This window comes from Tachypleus tridentatus, chromosome 1 (assembly GCF_004210375.1).
Source record: "Tachypleus tridentatus isolate NWPU-2018 chromosome 1, ASM421037v1, whole genome shotgun sequence".
NCBI classification, from domain to species: domain Eukaryota; kingdom Metazoa; phylum Arthropoda; class Merostomata; order Xiphosura; family Limulidae; genus Tachypleus; species Tachypleus tridentatus.
Genome location: NC_134825.1, coordinates 63,879,450 through 63,894,056, shown reverse-complemented (window position 1 = coordinate 63,894,056; position 14,607 = coordinate 63,879,450). Strand labels below are relative to the sequence as shown.

The 14,607-nt window shown below is 33.5% G+C and overlaps 1 protein-coding gene across 2 annotated transcripts in view; it reads left to right on the top strand.

Annotated features, from left to right (window-relative positions):
• The window catches only part of LOC143250504 (protein phosphatase 1 regulatory subunit 14C-like), a 37,729-nt gene that overhangs the window by 8,198 nt on the left and 14,924 nt on the right, over positions 1 to 14,607 (top strand). Inside the window, exons 2-3 of one of the 2 annotated variants that reach the window (XM_076501152.1) lie at positions 4,580 to 4,679; positions 9,124 to 9,210. In XM_076501152.1, the coding sequence (XP_076357267.1) occupies positions 4,638 to 4,679; positions 9,124 to 9,210 (129 nt within the window). In that variant the 5' untranslated portion in view covers positions 4,580 to 4,637. The remainder of the gene's footprint in view (positions 1 to 4,579; positions 4,680 to 9,123; positions 9,211 to 14,607) is intronic. The other variant, XM_076501142.1, reaches the window with a different exon arrangement.

The following is a 14,607-nucleotide window of genomic DNA, read 5'->3' as shown; positions in this document are numbered from 1 at the left end:
TCCTTATAGCCCTCGTGTAGCTTTGCGCGAAATTCCAGAACAAAAAAACAAACCTTATGCAATTGATTCTGCCTTTGTAATACTTAGAATATCTTGTCTTTCCATGATTAAATAATGTTTACTTGCACTAGTTTATATTTCAGTACATTTTCTCAAATACAACTTTCTTACGAAAATGGCACTTTTAATAATTACACTTTGTAACACAAATTTTGTTCCTGGATAGTATGTTATTTCTTAACTTGTATTGTAAAAGTACAGAAAATGGCCATTATTCCCTGTAGGCTTTGCTTTTGTAACCTGGGTAATGAAATTTAGAAATTAACCTATTTTCTATGCAAAAAGGGGCAAATTTGCACATTTTCATTTACATAAGGTCTGAATAAAACAACATATGAATCATGATTTAGATGTATTTATACTAAAGTTATTCAAAAATAAACAAAAATATTTAGAAGTGAGTAGTTTTTCGAGATTTGGGGTTCTAATATATTTCAATTTCATGTATCATCCCCAAGTATAGCCTCCCATCATGTTTGTTATATGCTCCTTGCTCCTCTGAGTATGCTCCAATATTCTCCTTGAATGAAGGAAGATGAGCATCAAGGATATGGACTTTCAGGGACATCCTGCAGTCCATTTTGCCATAGTTCTTTACCAGAGCCTCAACCAGTTCCACATAATTTTCACCCTTGTGATTGCCCAAGAAGCCCTGAGTCACTGCAACAAAGCTGCTCCAAGCTTTTTTCCTTCCTACTGAGCTTCTTGGGGAATCTTGTGCACTCCAGGATTTTTATTTGTGGTCCAATGAATACACCAGCTTTGACCTTTGCCACAGACAGCTTAGAGAAGAAGTCTCAAAGATACTTGAAGGCTGCAGACTCATTATCAAGAGCTGTGACAAATTGTTTCATAAGACCCAATTTTATGTGTAATGGTGGGAACAACACTTTCTGGAGGTCACTGGTGGCTCACACTTGATGTTGTGCCTCTCCACAGAGAACTCGGTCTGTTGTGGCCAGTGCTTTTTGTTGTAGTGCTCTGAGGTGTCCCTGTTGTCCTAAAGGCAAAGATAACAGGAAAACATGGTAAAGCCTCCTTGGAGACCCATCAGGAATGCAACCATTTTGAAGTCATCGATAACCTCCCCACCATAGTCATCATGCTTGCAGGTAAAATGAGGTACCAAGGGTTTGTCTTGATCCCCAACAGGCATGCTAAAATATGCCACGTAGGTTTCACACATTTTAGCGGATACTGTAACAGAGTATTTTTTGGCTCTTTTCTTGATAAATTGGCAACATACATAGCAGAATGCTTACAGCTTATTGATGCCATCTCTGTTAAAATCAGATAGGTCTATGTATCCACTTAGGCAGGTAGAACTAAACTGAAGTGGTGAGTAGTTACTCCTGTATATATTACTATGGAAAGTTCTAGAAAATTCTCATAAGTTCTACAACATTCTAGAAAATTCTCTATCAGCTACTCAGCACTAAATTTACCTGGAATGTTCTGGAAAATGGGTAAATTTGAAAATTTCATTATGCAGGTCACAAATTGAAGAGAAAAATAGGCATAAGCAATTGGGAGATAACACTTTCTGCCCAGAAACAAGACAAAGTAAAAAGTTTGTTACATAGTGTAATATGCAGGTAGGTTTCATTGCTGCTTTTAAGTCACCCTGTTGTTTCCATACATTATTATAATTCAGCAATATATGAAACTTTCTTGGTTCCCTCTAACTTTTGCTTTAGATTAGCATTCTTTTGTGTATGCCTCTACTTCTGTTATTGCAATAGGTTTGTTAACAATGGATGAAAAGATTCAGATATGCCTTTTGTTGGTCCTTCACACCAGAATTTCTCCTATATGTTCATTATCACTACTCCCTTTGGCTCTGTAAATTTTACACCACTATATTTGACTAATTTTTTTGGGTTAGAATAATTAGTGAATTGTATATTCAGTACTAGCAAATATTTGTTTGACTACACAGGTAACACAAATATAAGTATAATGTTGGACTCTGAAGTACACAGGAGCACCTAGAGACTGTTATGTTAATAGTATGAATTTGATCTTTTTTTGCATTACTGTAAGTTTTTATGATTTATACTATATTGCAGCCTTCAACTTTGTAACTAGTGTCTTAATAGTAGTTTTATTAAAGTTTTTCATGGACTTTTAATTCATTGATTTCATTCCAGTATAAAATATATTAGATGTTGAGGGCAACTTTGGATATCATGAAGAAGCAACAATCTTTGTAACCTCTTGTATGTGGAGACTAATCTGTATCTTGTATATTTCTAGACAAGTGTTTAAAGTCAGAAAAATGTATAAATAAAACATACACATAAGAAAAAGGTAAAACCTGGAAATAAAGAAATTGTGCTTGTAACAAATGTTGAACTGAGGAATGAAATCAAACAAAGGGAGTTGAAAGATTATAAAATAGCTTCATTAAATTCTGCAGCTGTGGATAGGTTCAACATATTTATCTGGAACAAAAAGTAAATGTTAACAATGTCTTTGTTTTGGTTATGAGAAAGTGAGGTCACGTAGTGTACGAGATAAAGCAGCTTTCACTCAGTTGAAATGTGTTTCTTTTGTGTTAGATAAGCTGTTAAGCACAGGGTGCTAGAACTTGATAATTTCCAGTCTATTTTGTATTTTATTTTTTAATGACTACTGGTTTTATTTATTTGGTGGCTTTCATTATCTTTCTTAGGTCTGTAATGGCAATTTTTTTTTTGTCAGTGACAAATGAATAAGAAATTAATGCAAAATCCAGTGGTTTTTTGGTCATTATTGACCACAAAACTAGTTTTCCCATTAGAATGATTATAACCATTTCTGTCTAATGGCAGATAAATGTTTTGAATGGATGTGTATTGTGTTTATTTGTGTGTATATAAGCAAAAGTCAAGGATGTTAATTGAAAAATTAGTATAAAAACAGATCAGTTCTAATTATCTTCCTTTATCCAAAAATTGTACCTCACTTTATATGAAAACTGTGGGTACAGTTCTACTGAAGTGATTAAGCATTTAATAATTTATTCAATGACCTTTATTCTCTAGTACTTAATGCCTGTTTGTTTAACAGACACTAAGCTCCTACTACAGAGGATGATTTCAGAACATGTAATGTTTTACTTGAATATTATCTTTCTAAGCTTTGTTTCCAAATCTTGGGATTATCACTCACAGGTACAAATGAAAGGATATTTTATCTTTAAATTATTAATGTTCTCACTTATAATTTGTTATAAACCAATTAATGAAAAATTTGAAGGAAGTACATATGTTGTTTCAACAGCATCTGTACCCCCTTTTGTATAGATTAACTAGCCCCATATTTTTTATATACAATGCCTCTAGTAACTGTTCTCATTTCTTGTACACAGTGCCCCTTTTAGCAACTATTCCCATTTTTGTTCAATGTTCCTCTAATAACTGTTACCATTTCTGTATTACACATTTTTTGCATAGTTTTGTACATCTACTGTCTATTTCTTTTTGGAATGTACACAAGTTTTCTGTTCCATCACTGTTTGTTTTTTCACTTTTGCATTGAATGAAAACTGTTCTTTTAGACTTTCTTAATTTATTTGTAGAATACTTTTAGATCTTGGTTTTAACACTTTATAGGAAACTATCTCCCAAGGTTTTCATGCTTCCTGGAATGTTGTAGGAATAATCTTTTCCTGTAATATCCAGGAAAGTTCCTAAAACTGTTAACTCCTGGAAGATCTTGGAAATTTGAAATAATTCATATTGTGATCACTGCATACAATAACAATGTCCAGAGTTTGCAGACCATTACCAGAATTTCAAAACACCTACATGTTAATGTAATAGTTATTTCCAGTTTTGTTTTGTTTTTTGTTAGGCCTGAGCTTCCAAGTTAACCTAATTTTAGAAAAAAATTCATTAAAGGGATATGCTTCCAATTTTTTTTAGTACTACCATTGTCATATTTCATACATATTATGAGTCCACTTTTAGGTTAGTTGTTGTATGCTTTCAGTAACTAACTGTATCTCTAAATCTTCTGCTTGGAAGAAGATTTCTTGTTCTAAAGTATAGTACAGATAAAATATAATTGTTAAACATGTAGTTTTGAAATGTAGTTCTTTCAGTGTATTTTAACAATGATTAATCATGTAAACACTAATTTCAGTTAATTGATTAGTTTACTCAACAGTAATTAACATAATTGCCGCTCATGGGTAATTGGTTAAATTGTCTTGCTGTTTGAAGATCCTACTGTTACAAAGTCAGTTCTCTTATCTATAAATGGGTTGTTAAATTAAAAAGGGTGAAAGATATGTTTTGACATCAGTTGCTTAAGAAACTCAAAGATAAATGATATACTAGACCTATACTGTAATATATAATTGTCCATTGGCATTACATGATAAAGGTAAATATGTTTAGGCCTAATAATGATGGTGAAAAGTTGTAACTGCCAGAACTTTTAAACATTACAACAGATTCTGTGCTTAGAAGAGCGAGAACATAATTTTTTTTACTTTTTTTATGAGCTGTGATTATAAAATATCTTCTTTCAGCTCAACATCATAATTTGCTCTCTAAGCTTGAAATACAGCAGCTGGAAGTTAACAAGAAATGCTATTTCCAAAACATACTTACCATTTGATCTTTGCCCATGTAAGCATTATTTTTTGTACCACACTATGCTTTAGGTAAATTCTAATTTGTAAATTTATCTAACAACTTTAATGTATCCTCTATCTTAGTGCTGTATATAAGCATCTCATTTCAATAAGTGATCTTTTTCTCAGTAAAATACTCAGCATGGGTTTCTGTTAACAAGTATTGATTACACTGGTTTACAAAAAAATATTTTTTGTCTGAGGCAAGAATGTGAATAGGTGTTTTTTACTAATTTGGGTGTGCTGAATTCAAATTTATAAACAGTTTTGCTCTATCACCTCTAGTGTTCTGGCTTTTAAATAGTCTCATTTTAGTATATACAGAGTATATACGTGCTTATTTCAACAGTTGCAGCAGCTTATTACAGATAAAACAGGATAGATAAAGAACATTGACGGAATAAATATACTTGGATGACACAATGTACACAATTCATAGTACCGCAGACAGTTAGAAGTGTGTTTCCTTAGATGATCTGGTGTATTTTGCCTCCGGGATGTCACGCTAAAGAGCATCCAGCAGAAGTCTCCCATCATGCTGGGGTTCCACTTGCCTTGGTAGTTGCTCTCCATCTTCGTAATGTCTTGGTGGAATCTTTCTCCGTGCTCATCACTCACTGCTCCAAGGTTTGGAGGGAAGAAGTTGAGGTGGGAATGGAGAAAATGAATTTTAGTGACATTGGCATCCGTATCCTCATAAGTCTTTAGCAACTTCTCAATACAGGCTTGGTAATTTTGTGCAGCGTGTGTTACCAAGGAAGCCACTACAGACTGACTTAAATGCTTCCCATGCTCTCAGTTCCTTTAAGGTAAGAAGCTCCTCAAAATCAGTATCCTTCAGCACTTCGGATTTGAGGTCCGACAAAGATGCCCTCTTTGAGCTTAGCAGCACTGAGACCTGGGAACACAGTAGACAAGTGTTGGAAGGCAGCACCATTTTGTCCATGGCCTTCACGAAATTCTTCATCAAACCAAGCTTGATGTGAAGAGGAGGAAGAAGCACCTTCTTCATGTCAACCAGAGGATTCTCTTTGGCTGTGTTAGCCAGGAGCGAAAGTGCTTTTAGACCCCAGTCTTTCTGCTTGTAATGCTGGGATACAGCTCGACTATCCCAGAGACAGAGAAAGCAACAGTACTTTGTAAAATTAAATCATATGTAAGGCAATAATAATTATGTGCATCATTGGAAATTTTAATACAAATATATACCCAAAAGATTGTGTAACACAATTGTCGAGGGACACCAACCTCCTGCTGACTGCCAGTGCATTACTGGCTGTTGATTGAGACGTGTTGGCTACGCTTAACTGCCAAAATGCGTCTTGATATATAGCTATATATAATGTAATGCTATCACTTACATTTATTGCATAATAACTAAAAAAGAAGACATAAGTCACACAATATTAGAAATTAACCCTGAATGCATGTACGACTTTACGTACAGTATGTGTACAAAATGTACAGTATGCATATCTAAAAAAACTAGAGGTGATGAGTAAAAACGGATTTCAAATCTGAATTCAGCACCCCCAAATTAGGTTAAAACAGCTGTTTTTGTGCTTGCCTCAATTTCTTTGTAAACCAGTGTTATTTACTATTTACACTGATTTTGAATGGAATTGGCATTTCTACAATTATCTTTTTATTTATATTTATAAATTACTTAATAAAAAAAAAAAAAAAAAATTTGCTGAGTCATAAATTCCCAACTTAACATTTCTACTACAGAGTGCAATCAGACTTATCTTCCACCTTTGCTATCTGGTGTTTGTCAATAGATGTGGGAGGGGTCACTATCAATGGAAGCTGTTTATGATATGATCCATTGCTATATGGAGACGTGGACCAAGGGTATCTCTCCAGAGGGTTCTGAGATTGCTTTTGCAAATGACTTTTGAGAATGTAATTCCTTTTTCCAGCTTCTTTTACTAGGTTGGCTTTGGTTGAGGATCAGTTGGTTTCCTTGGTTTGTGAGGTTTTTTTGGAGAAATCACCCATTGCATTTGACTGCTTCTTTGTTAGGAGAAAGGATGACAAGTGACCACTTCTTTTTTCCTTCTCCTGATATTGCTGTTCATGCTGGGAGATTGCTGCTTAGTTATGCAACAGTATTACTTTACTTTGTCTCCTGTTCTGTCTTTGTCATTAGCAACCTGTTTGAACTGCTCTCAGGAAGACATTGTGCAGGCTGATATGTGGACTACTTCTAATACTTTTCTTCCTCATTACTTGTATGATTTGGCAGTTTCTGACTATCACCTATAGCTGTTTTGACCACATCTGTTAGACTTTACACAGAGATGAGTATCTTCCTCAATTATTTTCTCTTACTTTCAGTGTTCCTTTATTTTTCATTAGAACCTGCTCTGTGGTGAGTGTTACCCATGCAGTTATGCTTTCTCCTCTCAATTCTACATTAGTTACCACTGTTATATAATTACTACAGGTTTTGTCAAAATTGAATGTTCCATAAAATCATCTAGGCACCTGCTGAATAGTATTACCTTATGGACTGCCACTCAAAATCAGTCATGACTAAAGGGGATCCTGTCCATCTCTTCTGAGCTTCAGGTTAAATAAATTAAGTTTGATTTGCTTTTAAACATGCATGTAACTTGATTCACCTATTGCACTGTTTTCAGAACACTGTTCCTCAGCATTTTCCAATGGGTTTTACCCACCCAAACTCTACTAGTGGACCTCAAGAGTCCTTACCACTTCTAGCTTCTTTTGCTTGGTTGGCAGATAGAGGTTATTTTATTAGAGTGTTCAAGAATGTTTCTCTAGTTTTATAGAAGAGGGCAAAGTTGAGGGCCTTCCTACTAGGGCTCCTGGATATTTTTTCCAGATGTCAATAGGAGTGGCACCAGCCTTCATGGGAATATGCTCATAATTCTGCATCAGATTTGACATGAACCTATTCATTTGGGGAGTGTGTGAGCCCTTCCATTAGATCAGAGTTGGTTTTGTATATTTTTCATGGAAGGTAGTCCATTATCTCCTCATAATTCTGAATGCAAAGTAGTCCCATCGTAAGTCCTTGGTTGAGCACAAGTTCCACATCCTCTTCAAAATTCATAGGTAAGCAGAATACTCCTTGCCCACTTAGTTGGGAAGTGGTGATGAATGTTCACAATTTCAAAATGGATGAGTTCTATTCCAGTGGTTGAGTAAGGCATACACTATCCCATCATTCCAAGCCTCCCCAGTGGAGGATTTTAGCTGTAGTGTCAGTGAATGGTAAGTATGTTTTGGAAGTTAACATTTTCCTGAGCTGAAAATGTAATTATGATAATACTTACCTCTGCTGACAACCTCTTACCTTACTTTCCCACTAAAAGCTGGTTTTTGTCACAGAAGTGATTACATTATCATGATGAGGTGCTTATATATGCAGTATCAAGACAGAGGACACATTTAACTTGGTGGAGCAATTTGCAAATTAAAACTTAAGGCATTTGAATGGGTATATAAAAGACTGGAATAAACTTTTTCAGTGCTCAGGTGGGCAAAGAGTGGAAATAGCTATGATGTCAGTGGAAGTAAGTATTATAGAAACTACATTTGCAGTTTAGGAAAATGTTAACTTGAAGGTAAATTTATGGATGCATGTCTATTTATCAGTGATGCTGTATTTAGTGGTTACTAAATTTATGGTGTAACTTTAGAACTTGTCTTTTTGGAGGTAAAGAAAAATGCAAAATAAATTAACTTGCATTCATCAAATTGTAGGAATAGACATTACTTTATTAAAATTTGTAAATGGTAACATTCAACATTAATGGAGGATATTCAGTCTCATTCCAGTTAATTATTCTTGTTGTATCATGTAGTGTTTGCTAACCTTCTAAGACCATTATAAAATGTTTTTCCTCCATAAAATTCAGCTCCTGTGTACAATGTTTCTTACATTTTTAATTGTGTAACAACATCTATCAGAAGAACTGCTAAAATATTATAACTAACATTAATAAAAATTATCCTTAATTATGGGTAATAGGTCAACTACAAAAAGCTTCTATGACCATTCTGCCCCAAGTCATCAGTTTTGTATCCTTACTGTTAATTTTTTCTGATTTTTTCTGGAATTTCTGGAATAATTTTCATTTTATTTCATATTTCTTGTTCTAGTGAGTAATATAGCTTGTAAAATGTGACAACTCAATTTTATGTATATTTAACAAAGGAATAAATTTTTTTTCACACTTTTTTTTTCAGTAGTTTTGCCAACTGTCTGTATCAGTGTTTCAATAAAGCTTATGTTGTAAGAAAACAACCTAGAAAATTACAGTGAACCAAATAAGCCTCTCTAATTAAAGACAATTGTGAATGGTGATAATGAAACTAGAAACATTTAGTTATTGTACTCAGATTGTTTTTCTGTGTTTATTGCTGGATTTAAAGACTGATTGTGTTTTTGCTGCCTTTTCATGTAGGATGATTCAAAAACCTATAACATAGAGATTGATGTGGATGAACTTTTGGATATGGAAAGTGATGTCTCTAGAAAACAGTGGCTTCAAGTAAGTAAAGCTTGTGGTATAACATTATTATAACTTTTAGAAGACAAGGCAGAGTTGGATAAGTATGAAAACTGGGTATAGGTGTTTTTCACATATGCACTGTACATAGTAGCTATCTAATATCAAGGAAAACTGTTTGTGGACACATCTCTTCCTAAATTAGTTGATTTATCCAGACCAATCTTGTGTTAACACAATGAGATTAATATTAAATTTTCCCACATATTGAAAAATAAAATATTTTATAGAATATTTCCTGTATTTTTTGTATAGTAGCTGTTTGACACAGTTCAATTTGAACACAATTTTATAAGTGAAAGATTCTACATTTTCAGCATTTTGTCTTTCTCATAATGACCAAAATATGCAAAATAAAATATCCACCCATAATGTGGAGAGTAAAGATATTGCTGCTGTGTGAGACTCCTGTTCTTTTCTGTTTCATATTCATTGTCTTCCAGTTTATACTAACTTAGAATAAGCACTGAATTAGAGAACTATTTCATAATTAAAATATTGTAAGGGTATTTTTTACTTCTTGTAGACTGTAGTTTCACATAGAATCAATATTCAAGTTTATTTTTAATATTAATGCAATAAACATACCAAATTTAGACGGTAGAAATCTTGACCACATCTCTATTGTGAAATGGGCTGCTATGAACAAGAAGAGATGCAACAGCTTTGTCATTATTTCCCAGCTATCTCAACTCAACTTCTACCCTTCATCACTTCCAATTCACTTCCCCTGTCTTACAACTTTCATGGAGATTGAATGCTAACGAAAATTCTTACAGAACGTTGCTACTTTTTTGCCAATTTGTAGATGTTTTCAAGAAAAAAAGTGCAGTTTCTCTGAAAGAATCTGCAAAAGTTTTAAGATAATACATTTAAAGTGCATTACAAGAACTTTAAAGTATTATAGACTGAGTTCACTTTTACTTGTAGTCTTTCACAAGATCTATTGAGCTTTCACCCAGGACAGAGCTTTTAGTGTGCAGTAAGAAAATTCAAAATTTAGTCAGTTTGCACATTTGCTTAATTTTACGTGACAACAGAGAATTATATGCACTTTTACATTTTTTACCACAGTTTGTCCATATGAGTGAATTACAGGAGAATTCAAAAGAATTTTCCTATTTCTTGTAGCTTATCAATCAGCTACTGACATAAACTAAATTACAGAAGCTGTGAAAATGTACTTTTCCTAAACTTTTAATTTTTTAAAGTATCTTTTTTTATCACAGAAAATTTGAAGTTCAGAAAATGTGAGTTGTTTCCAAGCCAAATATATTTTTAAAATTTTTGTTATTAATTAACATGTTTTTACAAGAAAATAGAAATTTGTAAAATAGTTTTAGAAAACCAATATATTCCTATAAAAGTGTACGAACTGATAATGTATAATATTGGTAAAACATTACTAAATTCAGACAGAAGAAATTTTGATTACATCTCTACTGTGAAATGGGCTGCTTTGAACAAGAAGTGATACAACTACTTTGCTTTCTCTGTGTAACATAGTTAAAAATATATGAAATAGCAATAGTATTAACTCTTAAAGTTGACTTGTTTACACATCTTTCACTACTAACAAGGTCCACACAGTACGTCATCGATATATGCTTTTGCCTGTCGCAGATTAATTTGTCAGACCACATATTTATTATACTTTATTCTGAAGAGTCTGACTAATTTTGTTATGTATTACAATTTCAAAGTCATAAATTTTAATTTGAACTTAGTTAATTGAATATTGATATGTTACAAATTTGATTCTTGCTAACAAGATTGATACACTATTTTCTTTTTTAACACACACATTTTTGATATATACAAACAACAATACAGTTTGTAATAACAGCTATTACAAATAATGATTTGTACACATTTTGCTAACTCACAAACAATATTCACTCTTCTATATAGTCTGGAACTGAATATTTTATCAGTAGTTCACAATGAGTTAATGAATCTTGAGTTTATTGGCACAGGCCACTTAACATGTAGTTAGCTAGTTCTCTATTCTTGGCTAGTCCCACACTGTTTGCAAGTTGACTTTTCTTCAAAGACATCTAATGTTCTTGTAGAAATATTAACGTCCAATGTTAATTCACTGAAGTTAAATGGTTTGCAATGTTTGAAATCTGTGAACATTCTTGGTCAAATATCTGTAGTTTCCTAATTAATATGCATTAATCAGTTATAGCTTCTGAGATTTATAGTATACCTACTGTAGCAAACCAACAATAACATATCCCTTGGCATGCCAATTTGTAAACTTGAAGTGAGGTTCGTGAATGTTTAGTTGACAACTTTACTGGCAATCTCTTTTATTTTACTTGCACACAGTACATTGTTGATTCTTACACTTGAGAATCTTCTACAAATTTATAGAACAGTTGAGAATTTTGATTGAATGAAGTTGAATATTAAAGGAGTCAAATAGGATGGCTGTTGATTGCACTTTACAGGTCTGCTCAGTTTCTTTCTTCACAGTCCATTCATTAATTGTTTCTCAGAGATAAACATATTTGCAGTTGTTTTTAAACTCTCGTAAGTCTTTATTAATGACACTTCTGATAGGTGGGTAACTATCAATTAATATTTTAAATGTTCTTATTTTTACTACTATTATTTATTTTTTGTGCATAGTAATATGATATGACTACATATTTGCCTTTGTAAGGTTCTAGCAAGTGCATAAAAAATTATAAATTCAGTTTGTTTACATATGAAACTAAACTGAGTGTTCTGTAAGTGTGTGTGTTGGACCGTAATAATTCCAAGATAATACTTCACCTCCACACACAGTTTGGCAATCATTTTCAGTAGGTCTGCCAACAGATTTGCATGCCACTAGTCTTGAGGTAACTCCCACCTTATTTTCTCATTGTTTAACATGAATTGCTGTACTGCATGATGATGATGATGTTCTCCACAAATAGAAGGATGACACACTTCCTTGTTCAACTCCCCTATGTGCTTACACTCTCATGAAAGTTCATTGTTCTCTTTAGCATTGTACTGTAAAGTTGTGTTTAAATTTATTGTCTGTTAAATTTATTAGGATTTGCATCTTTAAGAAAGCCATAAGTTTTGTTTTCTTTAACTTTTGTTTAAAAAGCTTTAATTTATTGTCACAAATTCTCAAGTGATGGGTTTCCTGCTGGGACATCAGTAAGACTGGATTTATAATGCTTAAATCAGAGGATTGATTTTCCTCGGTGGACACAGCAGATAATTTGTCTTTGCTGTAAAAACCAAAAACAAAACACAAGTGATGGTGATTTATATGGCATGAGGAGGCTTGTTAGCTATTGGGGTCATTGAAACTGGTACTCTCCTAATTTTTTTGCTGTAGATAGGTCCTCATGGTTTGTAACATGATCTTAACTTTCTATTCTCTCGGGATTTCATTCTCAGGTTTATTTTTTCCTTATTTATCCTGTTATATGTATTTTTTTGTTTTATCACTCCATGACCTTACACTGTCTTTTCTCCTTGTTTGATTTCAGGACTTGTACTTTTTCTGTAATACATTCATTTGCATTGTCTAAGTTCTTTGTCCTCTTTTTAGTGCTACTTTGTCCTGTTTGTAACCTTTTTATCATTTCCTTTACTCAATTCTCTTTCACTGATGTCTATCTGGCTGACTTGAGGATCATGCCCCTTACTTTCTGTCACACATGTATGATTCTTTTTCTTGGTTTGAGACCCATCCTGTTTCTCATCATCAAGAACCTCATTTGGTCTTTTTCTCCCTTGATCCTTATCCTTTTACCCTTCAATATCTCTTTTTGAAGGCTGGTCATTGTGTGGTTTGGAGGTAACTTATTTGTGGAGCTGTTCCTTAGCTCTGGGAGCTGTACTTTTCCAGTTTTCTCATGTGCACACTCTCTTAGCCACAACCAATTGGATTATACAGTTGCTTTTTCTGGGGCTTTCTTCTTTTGACCTTCTTTTTTTCCCCTGTATCCAGGTTATGAATATGTTACAGGCCCTTGATTCCATTCTGGAGTTTTATACCCCTTTTTTTTTTTTTTTCTTAAATGGGAGAATGGCAAGCTGTTATGGATCTGTCACATTTAAACTAACTTTGGATAATCATCAGTTTCAAATGGCTGTTCTCTCCCAGAATGTGGATATTAAAGTTGAATGTCTCTTATGCCTTTTTCCATTTTCTTCTTTGTCTGCCTCTCTAAGTCAAACCTGGCCCAATGCCAAGTGTCTCCTTTCCTTGAGAGTCTTTTTAAATTCATATGTGTCAGTTTCATTATTTATGTTTACAAGACACAGTGCTTCTGGTTACCAAGACTTATATCTGCTTTTTATACACGAGATGTTTGTTTTTTGGGGACTCTCTTTATTTTAGTTCCTTGTCTCTCTTAAGCATGTCATATTCATCCTCTTCATTGGACTCTGGCTGGTCCATGAAGTATGTCCATAGATTCAAAATTTTTTTCTAGCATGTCTCTTTCCTTCAATTCATCTTTTGGTTTTGTGGTGGCTCAGTTCATCCCATACAACTCTGGACATCTCTCTTCCACAAATTCATCCAGACTTGTATCTGTTTAGAGTTTCCACTGGCTCAGTAGTATGTCTGGGGGATTATAATGTTGAAATATTCAGGTTCCCATACCACTGGTGGGCACAGCACAGATGTTCTACTGTCAGGGACAGTCTCAGTCATTTTGGAGCCTTGGGCAGAATTCAGTAATTGGGGTCTCATGATGATAAGAAAATTCAAGTAGATTAAAAAGGTAAACTAAATGAACAAAACTGAGATGTAGAAGAAAGTTTAGCGTGGGAAATCAGTATAAAAGTAGTTATAAGAAATAGGCCTAACTGTTAATATTGTAATGCTAGAAGTGTAAGAAGTAAAGATGAATTTAAGGCACTAGTTGGAATAAAAGATTTTGATATAATGGGAATAATTGAAACATCATTAAATGTGGATGATTTTGATAGACATTTCAATGAGGCACATGGTTATAGGTAAGTAGACAGACATTTCGATGAGGCACATGGTTATAGATAATTAAATAGGGTCAGAGTAGTAAAGAAATAATGGCTCTATATGTAAAATGTGAGTTAATCCTGTTAGAATTGAGAATATTAAGGATAATAGCAAGGATATTAAATATATTTGGGTTTCTGTTAGTCAGTATCAAGGTAAAAAGCTCTTAGTATGAACTTGTTACAGACCACCAGATGAAACTGATGAAATTAGTGAGAAACTTCACAGTGAGATTAAGATTTCAGCTCTTAATGAAATCATAATTATGGGTGACTTTATTTTTAGACATATTCATTGGGAAATGCTATATTCAAACCATGAGGGAGAAAAGTCTTTGGAGACTCATGATAGATTTCTCCACCAGTTGGTCAAGGAAC